The sequence below is a fragment of the Eleginops maclovinus genome, chromosome 13 (genome assembly GCF_036324505.1).
Source record: "Eleginops maclovinus isolate JMC-PN-2008 ecotype Puerto Natales chromosome 13, JC_Emac_rtc_rv5, whole genome shotgun sequence".
NCBI lineage: Eukaryota > Metazoa > Chordata > Actinopteri > Perciformes > Eleginopidae > Eleginops > Eleginops maclovinus.
This window is the reverse complement of record NC_086361.1, coordinates 16864189-16885550: the sequence shown is the minus strand read 5'-3', so window position 1 is coordinate 16885550 and position 21362 is coordinate 16864189. Positions and strand designations below refer to the sequence as shown.

Genomic DNA, 21362 nt, shown 5'->3' with positions numbered 1-21362 from the left:
AGGAGCCGGGGATTTTCATTGCCAACACTTTTTAAATTTGCCAATTTAAATAAACACATTTCTCCCCCCTCCTGCAGCCCGTGTGTTCAGATCCTCTCCTCAGTTCGGAGTGACCCTGGTGACCTATGAACTCCTGCAGCGCTGGTTCTATGTCGACTTTGGTGGACAGTAAGTCTCTTTCTCTCTCACAGCTACTGTATATCCCCCTGCCTGCCTATAGAAAGAATATTAATTCCTTCAGCCCCCTATAAAACACCATCTGCTTCAGAACAATGGGGTTAATTTGAACACACAGTAGCTGCTCTGCTGCGTGTCCTCCCTCCTCCTCCACCACAGAGAAAGAAATGTCCTCGAGATCCAAAAATAATTTCCGCACACATTAGCTCACAGACTGAAGCTCTCACTCAGCGCTCTGGATGTGACAATTTTCTCAGACTGGAGAGTGTGTGATCAGGCAGCACATGTACTTTCCCCACTTCTGGGATTAAGATGAGCTGGTTCCTCCTTAAAAGAAGTCACTCGGGGATAATTCACTCATTTCCTAAAGTTAAAAAGGTCCAGTGGGGAGGGAGGTGGTGAACCTCTCAGAGGGAGTAAGACAGCTTCTCTTTAATAGACAGCTGCGCGGCACATGCGTGTATGACACTGCACGGCTCGTGGCTTCTACGTATAGCTGAAGCCTGAAACAGAATCATGTGCAGATCCGAGGAGAGTTTGGTTTGGTTTGGGGAAGTTGATCTGTGCTGCTTTGCTGACCGTGTTGGCAGCCGCTCACAAAGCTCGCTGTGAAATCAGCGAGGGATTTGATTTGTTCTGCTTTGGATTTTCTATTAAGATGTTTACTTCTGTGGCACACGGTTCTTAATATGATAATATGAATTCAAGATTTAAAACAAAAATAAAACGCTCACTCCCCCCCCCCCCCCCTCGTTTGGTTAAACATCTTGCACAGTTTGTTGTTTCCCCTTTAACTCCACCACACTTCACCTTTCCTCTCTCTCTGCCTCTGGCGTCCTCCCCCGTCTCTCTCTCCCTCCCTCTCTCTCTCTCTCCACACCGCAGAAAGCCGGCTGGCTCCGAGCCCACCCCCAAGTCTCGGATCAGCCTGCCGGCGCCCAACCCCGACCACATTGGAGGCTTCAGGTTGGCCGTGGCCACGTTCGCTGGCATCGAGAACAAGTTCGGGCTCCATCTCCCACGCTACACGGTGGCGACGCCGGCAGCAGGCCCCCCCCCCGCTGTGAGCAGCCCCTGAACTTCCACGGGTAGCAGAGTTATTGCAAGACAGGGCTTTATTGTAGTGTTTTAAGTAATTTATTGTCTTCTTATTATCAAATACGTTAGTCTATATGCATCCCTGTGGACTAGAGGAGCGATTAACAGACACTCAAAGAAATCTCTTTTAGAACGAGTGCAGTGTTGGTATTAATCTTGATTGACATGTATAGCTTTATTATGTGGTTTTGTTTTCATACAGTTGAACTGGTTCCGTTTAATTCTAATCCACTGCTTTGCTTTTTGGAATATTTGATCAAAAACGATTTTAGTTGCAGCTTTTTTGAGTGTCTTTTTGTTGCTTTAAAACCAAAAAAGATCCTAAATGTAGCACCTTTGTATATAAGAGAAATCCAGAGACATATATTTTAATATGTATAGTTCTATTTTGATCCTTTTAATTGTAATATATGCATCTACAAGATTAGGGACCAATAAGTACTTGAATGTAAAGCAACAGTATCATTCTGAATGTACTCAGTGTTTACTCTCAGGGCTAAATGTGTGCAGATGTGTGAATATCTGAGAGACAGCTGGCACCGACGGCAGCTCTGCAGTGTGTCACGACTGAGTATTTAAACTTGTACAGTCCAGAGAATGTAGGAGTTACATGTGGTGAGTAATAACCGTGCCTTACTGTGCGTATGGCAGCAACATGTGTACCAAGAGTAAAGAAACGTATCTTAGTGAACCGAGTGTGTGCTGGAGTTTTTATTTTCCAGATGAGCGCTGTTAAGAAAAATCAGGACAACAGTACATCAGCTTTAATAGTAAACATAACAGCACACTGCATCACAATATAGCTCTCGAGAATCAAAAGTTCATTAAAGAATAAACAGCTGTTGCTCCAGTTCAGAACAAAAGACCAATACCAGCCACGTGATTCAGTTTCTGACGCAAAGCAGCCACGTGTGGAAACGTCAACATAACAACTCCACGTTTATGCTTCTGGAATATGTGAAATGTGTCGCATGCAAGCGTTATACAGAGAAAAACAACACAACATAGAGTAAACATTTTGTAAACAATACATGACTAGTCTATGGACCCGGCTTTATTCTTACAGTAGTGCAAAGCATCGTCACAGAACATCTTAAGGCTATAAGACTGCCACTTTATACTGGAGGCGCGCAGGTTGCAAGCAGCAAATCACCTCAAGTCAGAAAGGAAATAAATAAGTGCGGCGAATAGAAGAGGTCAACAGATGAACTGTTTACAGGACAGACTGTTTACTGTTTACCTCGTTCAGACCAAACAGCAACATGTACACAACTAAAAGAACTGATTGAGACATGCTACAGTGACACCGATAAAGCTCGCAGAGGGCGGCACTACGAAGGGTGACAGAGCCAGGCTTTCTTAGCCTTAGCTGGCTCAACAAAACCCCAGTCAGAAAAGAAGGTTACCAAGACGATGTTATCTTTGTTAACCCAGGTTTTCTTCATCAGGTTCTGTGAGCGCTCCTATACAGCTGGATGTTTAGTGCTTCATTTGAGTCCTAAATCCACACAAAGGGGATCCATCTCCTGCTGCCTCGGCTAAGAGGAACAGGTCATTAAAATGGTAAGATATGAAGAAGATTTGTTTGCTCATAATCTGCAAATAAGGCAAAAGAGGAATGATGGCAGAACATCCCTAACTGTGTGAATTTGTAAGTTAATATATTCATTTTACCACTCATTGCACTTCTAATGCTAACCTGTGACAACTGAACAACCTCTTAAATGTGTCGCATCACACATTTTACTCAAGAACTGCATTTAGGTTGAGCATTGTCGCATAATCAAATATATTTTCTGATAATATTTGGAAGTTTTGTCCAATTTGAATACATGTTATTGATTAACTCTTGTTAAATCCTCATAGACTTACCAATTTCTGTAGGTAGTGTTTAGGGGGCAGCTTTAACAGACCACACTATCGATGCTGGGAAAGACTTCTATTAAGTAACTGAAGTGACGGGTGTGTGGGTGCAATTTAACACACAAAGGAATTCTCTGAAGGAATTATACTGAATTCATATGCAAGTAAACATCATATTGATTAATATTTAAGTTAACTAAAAATGTAAGCTGCCTGCAATTCCAAAAGAGGCTTATTTAAGAGTGAATGTGAGGACATTTGCCATAAAACACGACAACAAAGCAGAATTTCAGAGAGCAACCTGTATAAGACACACAATGTATTGTTGCTCCGATTTACTGCGTCACCAACTGTATACCGACAAAACATGTAGTTTCCACGCTAATTTCACAGCTCAGTTCAGGGGCAATACTGCAGACAGCTCAACACATTCACATTCATATCCTATTCCCTCCGCTGAGATTCTATGTGTCGCTCATAGAGAATATCTGTGGGAAAAGCCAGCACGTCTACAATCAATCCCTCCAAATTCTGGCACCTAGGTTTACAGAATTTGGCAAGAACGGTACGGCTATTTCTTAAGCAGTTGATAAGGGAAATGGTAGTGCTTTTTACGAAAGATTTCACTCCTAAACTCTGAACATAACCTGCTCTGGAAGAGCTAAAATAGCCAGGTTGGGGAGACACCTTTGTGACATGAACCTCAGGCTTCAGTCCGCACACACCTCTCTAACCCGATCATCTGGCTCCGTAGTGCACCCTCTGCTCTCTGATCCACCCTCTTTGGTTATGAAGCCAGCTCCATAGGCCCTTCCTCCTCGCCGTCCGCCCGGTTGGCCCGGATCTCCATCAGCGTCCGGGCGAAGCGCGACCAGTCATCGGTGTGAGTCACTGACAGCTGTGGGGAACAACACAGAGGCAGGTAACAGGACATTAAGTGCTGGGTTGATCTGCACTGTGTGTTGTGACTTGTTATGATACCGGAGAATCGTCTCTTAACGATGCATGACACATTTACTTTCATCAAGACGGTTTCATTCATGATGACAAAGGCAGTGTTTCGTCTGATCTTAGGGTATTGACATGGTCCTGTCCCTTCGCTGCATCCTAATTTGATTTTAAACTCAATTATGGTATTAATAACAAATTCTAGGACTTCCTGTGAGAGCCTTGATCTTTTGAGGACTCCCTAAATTATCTTTAAAACCTTTGCACTAGAGAAAAACACCCACATTTAATATCATTGGGAATTATCCTCTGCATTTCTGTAAAAGAAATCCATCAAATAGTTGTTATATTTCAGTCTGCATAAGAGGCCCTGACCATGGCGCTAATACAGAAAGTCAAACTGTTCTTTAAGTGTGGAGCTGCAGTCCTACCCTGTGGGAGTCAGAGTGTGGGGGGGGGGGGGGGGACAGAAGCCGCGGCTGCCACCCAGGCTGCCTGTAACCGCTCTGCATGGCCAGGCTGTAATTAAATAGGAACCAGGAGGAGTGAGGCAGCCATTTTGAACCCCCCCCCAACCCCCCACAGAGCCGGGCCGGCCGCAGCGGGGCTCCAGCTGAACGCTGAGTGTATGAGTGACTTCAGTTTGGAGAAATGTAAGACTGCAAGAAACTCAAGTGTCAAAGGGACTCTGAGATGTAGTGTTTGTCCGGCTCAGGAAAAACAACGTTCCATGTGAGGAAGCAACATGAAACCATGGCAACCATCTCAAATACTCTTGTTGACTTTCCATAATGGCTTTATCTTTTCAGTATTTTCATTTAGATAGATCTGAAGGTTATTTCCTAGATTAAATGATGAATCGCTTCTAATCTAATCTATAAAATGTCAGAAAATATTAAAACATTTCGATCCCAGTTTCTCCAAAAATGTACAATTTTCGTGAATAAAAACCAAAAGATATTCAGTTAAATACGACAAGCTCAGAGAAAATCCTGGAAATGTCCATATTTCAGAAGTTGCACACAGCATTTTCCATTTAAATAACTTTAATCCAAATAGTTTGTGATCATTTTTCTGTTGATGAGTCTTATTATTTCTGCAGCTCTAACACAGAGTAACACAAGTATCCTAACCCGGCTGATAAACAACCTAAAAGTAGTTTGAAATAAAATAACTGCAGTCACTTTCTCCCCAGTTTTAGCTACATGGGGAGTTTATAGTGAACTCCCATCATCCACCACACACACACTCCTCTGAGGAGTCATAAACCCCACTCCAGTTTATTGATGACTCTTCGTTACCATTAACCCAGAGGAACCTCTCTAAACTCACCACACAACAAAGAGATGCTAAATTTAGCCCCGTGGCTAGGCTAACGCACCCTCACATGGGGATCCTAACGAGAGCCCTCCAAAACACGAGAGAACATGCAGGCTCAGGCGGGGGGGGGTTGGCCGCTAAGTCACGTGGAGGACATTTTACAGGGAGGGAGGAGGAAGAACCAAACGCGTACAGTCATGGCAAAACTGACAGTTGGGTAAACATACAGAGCAGAGAGACCTAAAATGATCAGTTGTGGTGCATGTGGAGGCTTTACCCAGAGAAAAAATGCACTTATTTCTGCTCTAATGTCTTTCGCCAAAGTTAGCGGACCAAATATACATGAAACACGACTACAGTACGAACTCAGCAAATGCTTAACTGTAAAATCATGAGTCAGTTAAAATAACATACACAATCTGACTATTTGTAGCTGTTTTTCCACCACATAATGGTTTATTTTAGTCAAATCAGGAGAGCGAGGCAGTACTTTAGCTAGAGTAACTCAGATCAGGCTCTGAAATCTCTCTGTAGTACAACTCAATTACAACAGGGCAGTGCATGTTGGTCATTGCAGTAAACCCAAGCTTTTGGCACATAGGGTGTAGTTAAATCTTTGATTGAAACTAATGTTCCAGCTCCAGGCATCCAGAGACAACCAAACAGGAGTCTGCCCTTGTTTCCGGGTACCACAATGATGCCGCTCCAACATATATTGTTTGTTGTGATCCATCCCTTTTAAAAATGAAACAATTATGACACACCTCTCCAGTATCGTAGATCCAGACTCGGCCTTCTGAGTCGCCCACAGCCACCTCCTTCCCCCCCGACGACCAGCGCACTCTGTTCAGGGCTGAGGCGCCCTCAATGCTCACACTGGCAGTGGGGACCTGGGGGATGAGAAATCCAACAAATAACAAATTCTGTTTTCTTATCAATACTGTAAACATCTCATATTCCCGGGTAGATCACATTTCAATTATGAATCAGATTACACATCTGATTTGTCCATGTAAACTTTCTATACTACAAAATGTTTTGGATACATTATGATGTCTTTTTTCACACTTATTCTCAACATTGTATAATTTTAATGCCATTCTGTTCCATTCTATGATTGTTAGAAATCTTATTGATATGATTTTTATCACATAAAATACCACAAGCGTTGTACTATACTTTGATTACCGTCTGAATTTCTTTAAATTACACATAATAATATCACTTTTAACGATGCTTTTTAAGACACATCGGAACTCAGTCCTGTTTTGGAGGGAGAGGACTACAGAACATTATGGACATAAACATTTATACAACCCTACAACACATCTATAAAAACCCCAGCTCCTCTTCCACGCTGCCGGCTGCAGACATGAGGTGCTTTGTTTTCTTGGTCACAGCTGCTGTTAAAGACTTCATTTTGCCCATTGATTAATGTAGCCAATGAAATGTGAGAGATTTTATTTACCAACAAAAAAAAAAAGGATTTCTTTTATTTAATGACCCTATTTGTAGTTAAAGCTATTCCTCCTAATGTTTATTGGGAAATGGGGGCATTATGCTATTATAGTCTAATTTACAGAACACATTTACTACATTGAAAGCACAACTTTGTCCAAACATTCGGGAGGTTTAACAAACATAGCTGTCACATTTACAGCTTCTCATTCGAGCGTGGACACACACGGCGCTATTTACTGTATAATAACTGCGCTCGTGTTTGCTGTTGTGGGCGAGCTGTTGCTCTTTTCGGTAAACAGTCGTGCTCGTGTTGCACCTTTTAAAAACCTAAAACCATCTGTTTCCATAAACTGTTCCTGACATGTGGCAGGCGAGTCTGACACATGTCACCAGTGGAGACAGAGGCCTTGGCATCATGTCGCCTCACACACCGAGCTCCTGCGTATTTAAAGCAGCGCTAACCACAGACTGACTGCCATTAGCCTGCTAGCTTCCACCGCTGCGCCCGAGTGGATCTGAACTGAGCGCTTTAAATTGGCTGTACATGTCCGTGTGCCTGTGCTGGAAATGAGAACCAGGCGCGGCGCACTGCTCCGTCAGTGTCGTTATGTGTGTTTTTAATATATGATGGCAACAATGGACGTCTGTTGCTATTAGCCCGACTGTGTATGAGTGGATGTGTGTGCATGTGTTTGGTACATCCGTTTGTGTGTGTCTGAGCAAATGTTTCTCATAAAGCACATTATTAACCGAGTTAGTCCGTGGATAATTAACTCTTCCTCTGTCTGTGAAAAGGCCGCTGTTGAGGGAGCCATGGGAAAATGATCATCTGTGCTGCAGAGGAAGAGCCAGCACTAGTGATGGGACCGGGGGAGGAGAGTTTGGGGTTAGCCAGAGACAGATAAGACTGAGATGTGACATAAAATCTGGAGATGAGATGTGGATTTTATATCTGCAAGAAAACAAGAGTGAAAGCGCATTATGAGAGATAGAGAACATCTGTAGTGATGCAGACCTGTATCATGGTCTGAAGGCACTGTGGGTGATGTCTCCATGGAAACCAAGAGGAGCAGGAGAATGGAGGATCCTTTTATATCCACTTCTACCTGCCTGATCAAAGGTTTAGCACCCACTCTCGTATCAGAGTTGCAAAAAAGTTTTTCAGACTCATGGCTGAACAGTTATTTTCGCTGTAATGCAACTGTTTCCTTTTTTTCCCTGAAAGAAAACGTGCTTGATTTGTAGAATAGTTACCTTGAGATGATATTACTAATGTCATTTATTTTAATATGTATTTCCTTTTGCATTGTTTATAGTTTAACTGAATAAGAAAATGGTCTTGCTGGCCTCAAATGCTCTCTTCTAAAATGTTTTTTGCCCCAAAGCAGAGAGAAACCTGGGCCCTGAACTTTCTCCTTTTATGATTCCCATCCCAGAATGGGCCTGCGGACTGAGGGCTGGGGCTCTGTGCTCGTGGTCTCCCTCACATCTGTGTACTACTGACGGAGCGCAGTGTGGGAGGCAGATGAGACGAGGTGGTGGGGTCCTGAAGTTGCCTGAGCGTTGGACAGAGGTTGCAGGAACGTTAGCGGGATGTCTGGGTGGGAACTGCTGATGAGAAGCTGTCACCCAGTTTGATTTAAAGTGAGGGCTGTGGGAAACGCCCACAGAATCTTGAATCGTGTGTGTGTTTGTGTGTGTAGGGAGGGATGTGGAGGAGGGGGGGGGTTGATGGGAGGAAAAGGCTTTTGGGTGTTTGGTTGTGCGGTTCGGGCAGAAGCCCAGCAACAGGCCCTGAGGACAGCAAACACACACAAAGAGATGACAGAGAAAACACGCCCATGATGACCTATATTCACCCAACACACACACTGACACACACCTCAGTGTCGTTGTTGAGGTTCCACAGGTCTAAGCGGCCCATGCCATCCACGGCGGCAAACATGGCGGGGTGCACGGGCGACCACATGACGTCGTACACGTAGTCTGCGTTGTCCTCAAACGAGTACAAAGGCTTGTTGTGCTGAAAGACAGAAGAAGAGGACAGCTTTGGACGTGAGTTTGGTGTCATAAAGCACTGTCGAGAAAAAAAAGAGAGACAGTAACGGATTGCACAAGATGACAGACTGGAGATAGAGGGAAGAGAGAGAGACAGAGGGAGAGAAGGAATGGAGAGAGGGAGTGAGCGAGCTTCAGACAGAGTGGCGCTGCCTCAGCCTTGGGGCCTGTCTGGGTGCAGAGCCTAATTAAAAAGCCTAGCACATTCACACAGAACCATAAAACCGCTGGGAGAGATGAAAGGGAGGGCCCCTCCACAAGGTGTACTGTAACCTCAACACAACAGCTGTCTGCGGGAGGGAGGGGGAGAGATGGGAAGGGATGGAAACGGGAGGAAAAATAGGGGTTGACAATGGACGCGGGAAAGGATGTGTGTAAAAGTGTGCGTGTGTGTGTGTAGGGCATGACTAGATTTTTGCCGGCCTGCACTGAAATCAATTTTTGAGATTGAAAGAAAAAGAAGCAGTAAGTTCATCTTTCAACATAAACAAATGTTCTTTGAGTCTAAAACAGTGTGGAAAAAACGTGTCAGTGCTCTCTGGTGGACAAACTTCTGTCTAAATTACACAAAGCAGAACTTTTATTGCTGTTTTTTGTTACTTATTGGCCAAAATACACACCGGTTTAGTGTGATGGACCAACATTGGATCCTAAGATCATTTGATATTGATCCCAAATTGGGACATTTTTTCATTGCAGCAGCATGTAAAACAAGTATTGCACATAATTAGAAAATAAAAAAGGGTGGAAAATAACAATTACACCATATAAAAACTCGAAATAGAAGATAAAACAGAACTAAAAGAGTAAAAACATGTAAATCATCTGACGAATAAAACACTATTAACAGGCTAAAATACACAATGTAAAAGTGGGATATAATTTACATTTAGTGTGCAAGAATGACATATTAATTAAATATAAATGTAAATACAGTGAAAAGTTATATGTCCCATCATAATATGAATCGAGTCAGTTTTAGCTAATCATCTCTGATATCAGTATCGATCTTTGTGTTCCTGAAGTTATGGACCAGAAGCAAAGCAGGATGAAGTAGTTTTCAAATATTTTACTGAATAATTCGTATTAAATTCATGAAGTAAGGCCGGACACCGGAGTAAAGGTTGGGAAGTGTAGTTTGTGCTTTTGTTGTAAAGAATCCTCATTGCGTACTAACCATCATTTAATAGATGAATAAAATGAGGTTTGTGTACTCAAAGTTATTTTACAACAATTCATATTTCCTATTTTATTTTCCTTATGCCTTTTTGATATTTTTGAAACCCTACAGGAGGTAAAAAGACATGAGGAACTTTGTAAATGTATTATATACTGTTCGTGCGTGCGTGCGTGCGTGCGTGCGTGTATGTGTTTGCCCGTGTGTGTGTGTGCATGTGTGTGTGTGTGTGTGTGTGTGTGTGTTTGCCCGTGTGTGTGTGTGTGTGTGTGTGTGTGTGTGTGTGTGTGTGTTTGCCCGTGTGTTTGCCCATCTCTCAGAGCGGCTGTTAGGATTCCAGAGGCTCACAGACTGCATTCCTGACAGGTAGAGAGGGAGGGGCGGCAGAGAGGAGACAGGTTGGCTGGAGGAGCAGAAGAAGGAATGCAGTCTCTCGCTCTCTCTCGCTCCCTTCTCCTCCTCCTCTCATTCCTTCTCTCTCTCCATCACCTTTACCCTCTCTCTCCACAGTTGTTCTGAAATGCTGTGAGACCTGCAGCCAGATAGCGACGTGCTCACTCTCACAAACACAAACAAACAGTCGAGCCAATTTCAAGCCTCGATTGAACCTGTTTTCCAGCCTGCGGGTGACAGCGCAGGTCATTTTTTCTCCATCTCACAGTTGCAGCGTTCGATCAGATGTTCCTGTTTATGTTCTGGCTCCTTTTAACCCCTCCTGGTTTTAGTCTAGGGCAACATTACTTTGCAATCACACACTTTTACCCACCCTTCAGCTCCACATCCTCAAATTACCTAAAACGACATTACATTTTGATAATCTGGCTGAATTAAGTCCCGAATGCAATGTCAAACCTGTGCCTTTGGTCTCACAGATGAATACAGTCCTATTATTCAAAATGTAAACTACTATTTCACCGTAGTCCATAATCTAGCTTTCTTAAATAAGGTGATTTAGGGTAAATAATCTTAAAACTAATCTTAAAATGGAACTTAATCCGTGTGGCGCCGCACGTGAAGTAACTGGTTGTCATTATCTCTCCTGTGCCGAGGAGCTCAGGAGCTTCCAACGCGTTTCAACTGGAAACCAGCACCGGGTCCTGAGAGCTGACGTCACAGAGCCAAGTCTAAGAGTGGATGGATGCAATTTAAGTTTAGAATAGTTAAGCATTTAATATATTTGATATGTATATATGTATATATATATATATATATATATATATGTTAGCCTGCGTCTTCTAATGTTGGCTTACAAATATAAACAGAAATACTATTTAACTTAACTATTAACAAACTGACTTAAAATAGGCTTTTACTACAAAACTGTACAATAAATAAATACCTTAGCACTAAAACACATACAGTTACAGACACATTTCACGTTGTCGACTGCTCTACAACACATATTTATCCCTGAATTCATTTATAAATGTTAACTGATCCAACTCACAGATAAAAACATCTCATTTCCTGTATTCTTATTTTATAATAAAATGTATGGGGGTCAATGTCGTGACAGCTATATCTTCTGTCCAAGTGTATTATCTTTAGTCAAAAATGATCTTTAAATGTTGTTAACAATATCATTTATAAGTAGCACACTCATTCATAACCATTTAATATTTGTATTTTTATTTTGTATTTTTGAAAGTGTCAAACGATCAAGTTGTGAGACTGTCCAGACTTCACTGCGGTTTGGAAAACTAAAATAAATAAACCTAAATCTATTAAATGTGTGTTGTCTTATTGTCACTTAATGTGTTAAATGTGTTGATGTATTTTTAGAACATTATAACGTGTTGTTTTAATATTTACATCCTACAGAGACATTATTGAACAAGAATAAAAGTTCACTTCTCAAAACTCATAATAAACTGATTCTAAACTCTTAGGATTACAGCTTGTAAACATTTTTATGGAAATGATTTATTATCGTTGACCCACATGACATTTTTTAAAGGCATTTAGATTTTAAAAGATCATTAAAATCACATAAATTAACATTTTTACATCTTGTGTTCCAACAATCAAACAAAATTGTAAATAGATGTTTGTTTTTAAATTAGCCTGTTGAAAATACTTATACGTCACTACCCATGAATGTATTTTTATTTTAAATGTATTTCTGTTTATATTTATTTTGAATTGTGTTGTACCTGGTGCAATGACAATTAATGATTTTCCATCTACATTTTCAGGAATGCAAACAACATTTAGTACTGGTGGTCTCAACTTATCACAGAGCCTGTGAGTCTTAACTTTTCAGAGGTATAAAAATATCACTTCACGGCTTCCATCCAATGGCTGTTTGACAAACGTTTCACTAGCTTGATAGCTTAGCACTAGCTTTAGTAACTACACATGAAACGTTGCTGAGAAATAATAACAGCACATAATGCTCAACAAAAGATAAACAGTGAAGTCTCGTTTTCAGCACAGAGACACTTCAATCGCCTGAACTGACTGCGCCTTTAACTCACTTCTTAGGAGAGCAAAAGAGGAGCGATTATTCTCCATCCAGTCACTTAGTACAGGCTGGTTCTGGGGTCAAGAGAGCAACAAGGATCAAGTTATGCACAATCATGAACACACTCCCAGCTGTCGGTGTGTCTCACACTCCGGCCGTCTCCAAATGCTTTCACTAACCACAATATTTGCACCGCCGAGTGAGAAAACATCGGCAGACTTCTGTGCGAGACCCTCTCTGAACTGCGAGGGTGAATGCAAAGAGAATTCACTGCAACTGTGTGTGTGTGTGTGTGTGTGTGTGTGTGTGTGTGTGTGTGTGTGTGTGTGTGTGTGTGTGTGTGTGTGTGTGTGTGTGTGTGTGTGTGTGTGTGTTACAACAGTTGGGTTGAATGCAAACCTCAGGAGATTTTAGGTAAGCAAAGACGGCTTGCTTAAGGTGCATGAGAGGCATGTGTGGTGCGTCTATATTTGCGCACACATATCCACACACACACACACACACACACACACACACACACACACACACACACACACACACACACACACACACACACATACAAACACAGGTATTTCTCCTGCCCACACACAAATATGGGTTATGTGGGATGAGAGACAGACACACATTCCTGCGGTGCCCCTCAAAGGAAAGGGAATTCCCAAATCCTGAAAAACAACACACTCTTCTGATGAAAATCCGCAGAAATTTTTTAATACGCATCACGGGACACTTCGCATAACACTGATGGACTCGCTGCATGCAAACACGAGACTCATCGGAGTGTTTTACTGCCTGTCACACCCACGCATGAGGCTGTAACTGGATCTTGCATAAAGCTGAAGGCATTATGCAACATGCATTATGTATTTCGCTCACATTGAACAGGTCTCTCTTTGATTTCTGGCTGTGTTTGCTGTCTGACGCCCAGTTCATGTTGGTCCTTGTGTCCTTCAGCGTTAGCATCACCCTCACTATTAACCGTAACGTTCATCCTGGCACTTCAATCCCGTCTGCTGACTCGTCCACCCCTGTTGCTATCTCTCCCTATTTCCTTTTCTTCCTTCCTTCTTCCATCCCTTTTACAAAGTTGTGATATGGTATCTTAAGCTCTGTTACCTTTCACCTTTCCTCCTAAGATTTTCCTGGATTTTATGCCTTTCTATGTGTGCAAATAAAATAAACCTAAACTTTTGCATTTTTCCTCATCCTAATGTCTTTTTTAACCTCACATATTTCACCCATAACAAAAGATGAAGTATCGTATCTTATTATCCTGAGTTTTTTCTCTTGTGCAGTATCTCAGATGTATCTGCGCAGACTAATCTGCATCTCACCACCAAAAGTCTGTGCATGTTTTATAAAAAAATAAAACATTCTATACTCTCCTAACTTCCTGAGGTGCACGGTGTTTCAGATCTAATGAAAACCAGCTGATATGATAAGAAGTGTCACATAATAATGTATAAAACAATAATCAATAGCTATAATGAAATCAAATTAATGAGATTACGATTTTGATGCTATAATCTTTTTAATACATGCCTTTTTAAACTATATTAACATCTGTGTTATTAATTATCTTAAAGTTACAATTGTTTAACTTCTGGTGTGAAGGCACTGGTTCTTTACTAAGTGAGGCCTTACAGGAAAATCTTCCTCTGGTGTTGTTGTATTGTCAGTACACTTGTTCTGTACATTTTATAAAAAACAAAGCAATGTTCTACTAGACTTTACTGAAGGTAGGGAACAGATTTCCTGTCAGGCTGAATTCATGTTTGTATAAAAAAGGTTAAAAAACTATTTGTGCAGTCGAAATATCAACATCTGAACAATGTCCTACTTAATACTTACTTAATGTCATAGTTAGCCATAATTGTGTCACTTTGCTGTTGAATTAGTATCAGTATCACACACACACACACACACACACACACACACACACACACACACACACACACACACACACACACACACACACACACACACACACACACACACACACACACACACACACACACACGCACGAGTAATAGCAGACGGATAGATTTCCCCAAAAAGTTCTCACCTTTAGTACTTAGCTTTCTCCCCTGACTCACTAGCTCTCTGTCACACACACATTTCCTCTCTCTCTTGAAATCTCCACAATCAACCCCCCACACGTCATCTCTTCATCCCCCACACACAAACACACACACACACACACACACACACACATACACACACACACACCGTACCTTGGTGCTCCAGAGTTTGACAGGTCCAGTCGAAAGAGGATGTGATGAAGAGGTGGGAGAAGTCAACGGTGCCCACTGCGCTGTGGCAGCTGACGCCCGTCACCGGCCCCTGGTGGCCCTCGAACATCTCACAGATACCCGCTTTGCTGCGGGAGGATGAATCGAGACGCACATTACCAGACAATTGTGTCCTGCAGTGATTTAGGGGTGTAAACGTTATTAAATAAAAAGCCGTAAAATGCTTTCCTGGATATTACAGAACTGGAAACTTTGTTAAAAGTAAAACAAATAAACATAAATTAAACTCAAAAATGGTAGAAAACAAGTCTAATATTATTTGTAATTTCTAATAGTTTTACTATGATGTTGTTATTCTATGTCAAACAAGGAATCCAAACGTACAAAAGTAATCTAGCAAAGATGTGTCAGGAATGTCTTCTTCGTTTGTGTGTGTGTGTGTGTGTGTGTGTGTGTGTGTGTGTGTGTGTGTGTGAACCAACCTGCCGTGTCTCGATGCAGTGTACACAGTGCCCTCCTCACTCCCGACCACATAGTTGTTAACGTCTCCCGTGGGGAAAGCCATGCCTGTCACCGCCACAGGTTTGGATTTATTGTACACCAGTTCCATGGTCTCCTACAGCGCACACACACGCACGCATGCACACATGCACACACACACACACACACACACACATGCACACACACACACACACACACACACACACACACACACACACACACACACACACACACACACACACACACACACACACACACACACACACACACACACACACACACACACAATAATGTGAGCCGATACATAACCGTATACAAATATCAAAGCTGTAATCACATTCTGTTCTATGACTTGTTAATGGTAAACGATGTGATGTGTACTTTTGTTTACTTTACTCTGCATTTTAACAAATCATTTGAATGCGTTCGGAGTGTGTCGTGCACCTGTGGCTGGGAGAGCATATCCAGACTCCAGGAGCACATCCGGCCGTCTGTAGACACAGTGATCAGGTTGTTGGCATTCTGGGTACCGACCACGTTCACACAGTACACTGGGTGCTACACACACACACGAGAGATAAACACACACAGGCACATAAATGAGAAGTTTGGGGATACACTCTCGTACAATACAACAAATAATTCCACATGCTTTGAGTGTCTCATAACACATCAATTCCCATTAAAATGCTTCTTATTCTCCTGTATATTGTGATCAGAAACATCAATCCTAATTTGTCTTAATTATTATTAACAAAAAGAGGAAGCACCTTTGTTAATTGTTGTGGTTTTTAAATATCTCTTATTAAGGAACTAGAACTGGATAAGACTTTGAATTAAATGTCTGCACATTCATTCAGATGTTATACAAGTGTTTGGTTTCTTTCTAACAGCAGTAAGCTTTCAGACATTACATTAGAAATTGATACGCTAATATTAATATAATTAGGTTGTAAACACGGCCCGGTAATGATAATGTAATTTCATCCTTAAACACATGACATCATTAGACATTCTGCACAGATGCGGCCGGCTCCCATGCCAATGTGCAGTGGCTCCTTACGGCAGGAGTGTGTGAAACCATTATGTCATTACTGGCCAGTAATTGACTTGTGTACTGGGCAGCACAAAGAGCCCTTTCAGCAATCAGCAGCGTGTTAGCAGGCTGGAGTCACTGACTGCAGTAAGAGAGCGGCGACCTCATTGTTGGAATTATAAACCTACAGTGTGTGTGTGTGTGTGTGTGTACAGACCTACTGTAACAGCGATTATAAACAAACCGATGTTAAAATATTTCTCGTGTATATTCAGTAATTTGTCTGGGGTCAATGAGTTCACTGAAGCGTTTTACCTGAGCTGTGTTTAGCTTGTTCTTTGGACTTGTCAAGTGTGAGTGTGTGTGTGTGTGTGTGTGTGTGTGTGTGTGTGTGTGTGTGTGCTTCTATTGTTAAAGTAATCAGTTTTGAAGCTGCAGGACTATTATGTAAGGAATGTATTTCTGCATTAATGAGATATAATTTAGTATCTATACATCAGGGTGTTATGTGAGGTGATTCAAACCTTTCCTTTGCCTCTGTATTGTTCCTCTTGAATCATTTGTGTAATTAAGTACTAAAAACACAACAGGGAGCTTTTTTATTTAGTTCACAGCTTATTTTACCAGTGCTAAAATGAACTCCATCTTTATTCATCATCATTTCCCCAGGCCCGTTGTGACATCTTTAAAAACGCTAATGAGTTCGTCCATCGGTCCAAAATATGCACTAACATCGAAAGCTACATATATTAAACTTTAGTTTGAGTCAGAGTTGTCTTACAGTATGAGCAGCGGCAGACAGAGGAGTCCTCTGGACGGGGGTCCGGCGGTGACTGCGGTTGTCCCACAGGACGATCTGTCCCGAGTAAGTCCCCCCCACCACAAGGTTGGGATGAAACTTGGCAAAGCCCACAGATACTACAGGAGACTGAGAGAGGATGAGATATGAGATTATTCTGGTGTGAGGTCATTTTACGGGAACATTTCTGATACTGAAGGGGCAGAAGAGGAATGGTTCGATCAGATGAAATGTGGAGATAAGACAGTGAGCAAAAATAAAGAAAGATATGAAGCGTGACGCCAGACCAAGCGTGAGTAAGAATGAGTGATCAAGGCATCGTGATGGGTGGCGGACATCGCGAGATAGACGCAGAGGGAGATGATGAGTTTGGCTTTGGTGAGGGTCTGCTGAGGAGAGGAGAGAGGGGTGACGCTGGGGCGGAGACCAGACAAAGAGGGGAATTGTAGTCCTCTTTCCCCCAGCCGTTTCACATTACAGCATCAAAACCCCAGCAGCCACTGGAGCGCTCACTGTAGCCTCCATCATGACAAGCGCACCCTTGAACTCCCTCCCTCCCCGATGTGGTGTTTATTGAGTCTTGGTTCCTCTTCAGTGCCCGTCCCAGATGGGCTTCTGCGTACGGCAGCTAGCCTCCCCTGACCCAGAGCCAGTTGAGCATCAGTGCCGTGGAGTTATGAAAAAATGTTTCAGCATGGTATCGCTGCAGGAGGGTAAGTGGTGTTATGCATTAACAAATCCTTCCCTCCATCCATCCATCTAGGGGAGCAGCATTTTGCCGTTGAGAGGAACCATAATTTACAGGCGAGACGGGGCCAAGAGAGCACTAAACAAGAAGCTCAGACATGCAGCACAATTAAAAACAGTGAAGCTATGAACGACATGACGGGTGGATTTCGCAAAAACATTGTTGCCCAATAGGGTCATAGAGTTTCAGAAGAATCGTTGAAGACAGATTTGAGGTTCCAGAAAACAGACGACAGCTCTAAAATGGGCTTTAGAGGCAAGGCTTGTCATTACTTATCAAAATCCTACCAAATGAATCACTGCATTCACAAGGCAGTGTTCGCATCGTGTTGAAAAAGCCCGATGACACGACTTACTTGAGTTGGTGGTTAAATGGACAGTACGATGACCATGAATATGATTTTAAGAAATTAATTAAAAGGAAATTCTTGATTCATATTTGATAAACTTAATGTAAGTATAGCCACACGCTCAAGTAACAATTACTATTGATGTCTTGGGGCTGCATCCTTAATGTAGATGGTGAAAAACTGAAACAGTACTCCATTTTGACTTTTGATATTGTTACACAGACGTTTTGCTCTTTTCCAGAAAGTATTTTGTCAGAAAAGACAATGTGGCAATATTAAGTCAAGTTGAAATGATGTCCTTGTTGTTGTTTTTTATATAGTAAAGAAAGAAAGAAAGATAGACCTTTATTGATTCAGTTTTCCACTCTGTTTTTGCACACGCAGATACATTCTTTGTTATACAGTCACATACAAATACACTAAGTTATATTCGTGCACAAGCAATGAGAGAATCCAGAGCGTAGAGGCAGCCGGTCTAGCCAGTGGCAGGGAGCAGTGCCTTACTTAAGGGCACTCCGGCAGCAGCCCTGGAGGTAAACTTTTCTGTGGGCCGGTTGGGACGTGAACCGGCAACCCTGCGGTCAAAGTCCAACCCCCTAGAGACTGAACCACTGTCAACCCATTGTCAAGTAAATGAACTCTATAAAAGTTGCTTTATGAAAACAATTCATGGCTCATATGAATCCACCTTCTACATCACATTCATGCTTCACGCTCAGGGGATTAATGTGCAATGAGGTCATGGCAGTTTTGGATAGCAGTTACTATATAGGTAGGACATCTGAAAATGGGACTTCATGTTAGGGAAAAGCAAAACATTATTTTTCATTTTCTTTCTTCGTTCCTCTCCCTCACGCTCTCTCCATCCCAGCCACCACACCATGTGCGGAGCAGCCAACTCCAAACCCCAGTCCGTTTTTGAAAGGAGACTGGAAAACAAACCAGAGGGAAAGAAAACACTGCGCACTCTTTCTCTTTTTTGTTCCTTCAGAGGAGTCACGGCTTCCAGACGAATGGCTCGGGAGACGCTTCAGATGTCAAGGCTCAAAATAAACTGAACTTTGTGGTAAAGAATAAAGTCGCTCCACAGGAGGGACTCTCTGAAATGTTTATTTACACGGTCTGAAAGAGGAATTTAGATTTAGTTGCATGTATTACCACACACAAGATGGCCATACGCTATTAATTAAACTACAATTTGTCATGATTTATTACTATTGCACAATCATAACCGCTTCATTAAAATAATGTTTAAACCATACCATGGACAAGCAGTTGGTGTACCATTTTTCACCAAAATAATTGAAAGAATATAACAAAATGACTGTAATGGAAGTATTATAAGTGAGTCTGCCTTTAAATGGATCACTTTTAATATCCAGGCGTTCTGGGATGACCTTTACACCCTGTGGTTGTCTGACAGGCTGCTGTCTGCTGAGGCCTGCCCCCCCTCCCCCCACCTCAGTCAGACTCCATCGGTGGGCTAATGACCCCGAGCCCCTCCTTCTCCATCATCTCTGTGCACAAACACCCACACACACATCCACTAACTAGCTTCATACACACACATGGCATATGGCTCAAACCGCCACAACTCTTTATCAGGCTTCATATAGAAGAGGGACGATATTTAGCCTCCGGAAGAAGCAGAGTGAAGGAAGCAGGAAAACAATATCTAATAGTTGAATCAGATTAGATTCTTGTGTATTTTGACTTTTTGTTTGACATTTTACTTTCTTGCAGAGCGTTAGATAAGCTGATGCTATGAAATAAAAAGCCAGTAACAGCTCTAAAGCAAGGAGAGTTGTTGCCCCTTGTTTCCAGCCTTTATGCTAATCTAAGCTAATTGGGTTAACATTTCCCAAAAATGTCAAACTGTTTCTGTAACTACTTTATAACTCCCTTTCTCTATGAGGCTTACTTTCATGCCTAAAGACATAACAAATGACATAAGACTGTCATAAAAGTGTCATTACTCATTACAATGTTTAATATCTTAGTTTGACTCCAGATTTTTCCAATTGTAGAGCATACTACATCAAATATATTAATACATTTATATTTAAACTCGCTACAGAAACTTTCCTCTCTTTGATTTATTCAGTAGAGATTAATGTGACAACATGTTTTAGCATTAACACATATAATACATGTAAAGACTCGAATCCTCAAGCCTATAGAGACACAAATAGGAAACATCCCCGCTTTGTGATTCTTAAGCACGCTAAATAAACATCCCTATTCCACATAAGTAATGACAAAGAGAAGCCAAATTAAATCAAGAGCCTCCTCTATTTGCTCCATATGTTAGTGTAACTCCTAAGCCCTATCAGTGTCCCCCATCTTAAGAGGAAAAGTCCTGACTAAACTCTGAATCCACTCTTTGAGAAACCACACGTTATGCCCTCATCCCCCTCATGCACTGTAAGGCTTAGTGAAAGAGCTACTGACAATTAGCCCGGCTTTGTCCCGATGCTCTTTGAGGAGCGTGCCAGCAGTAACATGAAAGCGCTTTCTCTAAATGCTTCTAATCAAGTGTCACATCGGCACATGTGTTTTGTAGCTCTATGCGTTTATGTATGTCATTTGGTGCTGAAGTAAGATCAATTTGTCCCGCGCTATGAGGAAGTTTACGATTTGAGCGCAAGGGGAATTGGTTGACACTCTAAAGCGGATTGTCAGTTTAAATGTCATGTAGGAAAGGAATGGCTGAGTTATGGAGCTCTGGAGTTATGATGGATTTCTGTAGTCTTTCTGTTTACTATATCTCCGCTCATAAGCCATCAATGACTCAAACACTTTTGCATTAATTAGAGACTTCTCACAGTGTGTAACATAACTCTGATTGTTTTGTGCAAAGCTAATATGCAGAATTAAATTAAAGGAAAAGTTTGACATTTTGGATAATCTGCATCTACAGTAGAGGGTCAACATGGAGTTGCTGCCGGCAGTCAGATCAGCATAAAGTCTGGAAACACGAAGATTGGACCGGACCATTTCTTGATTCATTTCAAAGTGGCGTTGGTGGCGAAGTCCATAGAGACTTGAACAGCAAGGTCACCGGTTCAGGTCCAACCGAGGTGTCCCTTAGCAAGGCACTGTTCCCTACAC

The 21362-nt window shown here is 42.0% G+C and overlaps 2 protein-coding genes across 2 annotated transcripts in view; one reads left to right on the top strand and one right to left on the bottom strand.

Annotated features, from left to right (window-relative positions):
- Positions 1 to 2282, top strand: part of LOC134875301 (electrogenic aspartate/glutamate antiporter SLC25A13, mitochondrial) — a 44855-nt gene extending 42573 nt beyond the window's left edge. Inside the window, exons 17-18 of the mRNA XM_063899829.1 lie at positions 78 to 168; positions 1063 to 2282. Coding sequence (XP_063755899.1) covers positions 78 to 168; positions 1063 to 1255 — 284 coding nt within the window. The 3' untranslated portion in view covers positions 1256 to 2282. The remainder of the gene's footprint in view (positions 1 to 77; positions 169 to 1062) is intronic.
- LOC134875303 (cytoplasmic dynein 1 intermediate chain 1) overlaps positions 2025 to 21362 on the bottom strand; it is a 51622-nt gene continuing 32284 nt past the window's right edge. The window contains 8 exon segments of the mRNA XM_063899830.1: positions 2025 to 4036; positions 6171 to 6296; positions 8750 to 8890; positions 14801 to 14821; positions 14823 to 14946; positions 15301 to 15434; positions 15764 to 15877; positions 17137 to 17283. Coding sequence (XP_063755900.1) covers positions 3926 to 4036; positions 6171 to 6296; positions 8750 to 8890; positions 14801 to 14821; positions 14823 to 14946; positions 15301 to 15434; positions 15764 to 15877; positions 17137 to 17283 — 918 coding nt within the window. The 3' untranslated portion in view covers positions 2025 to 3925.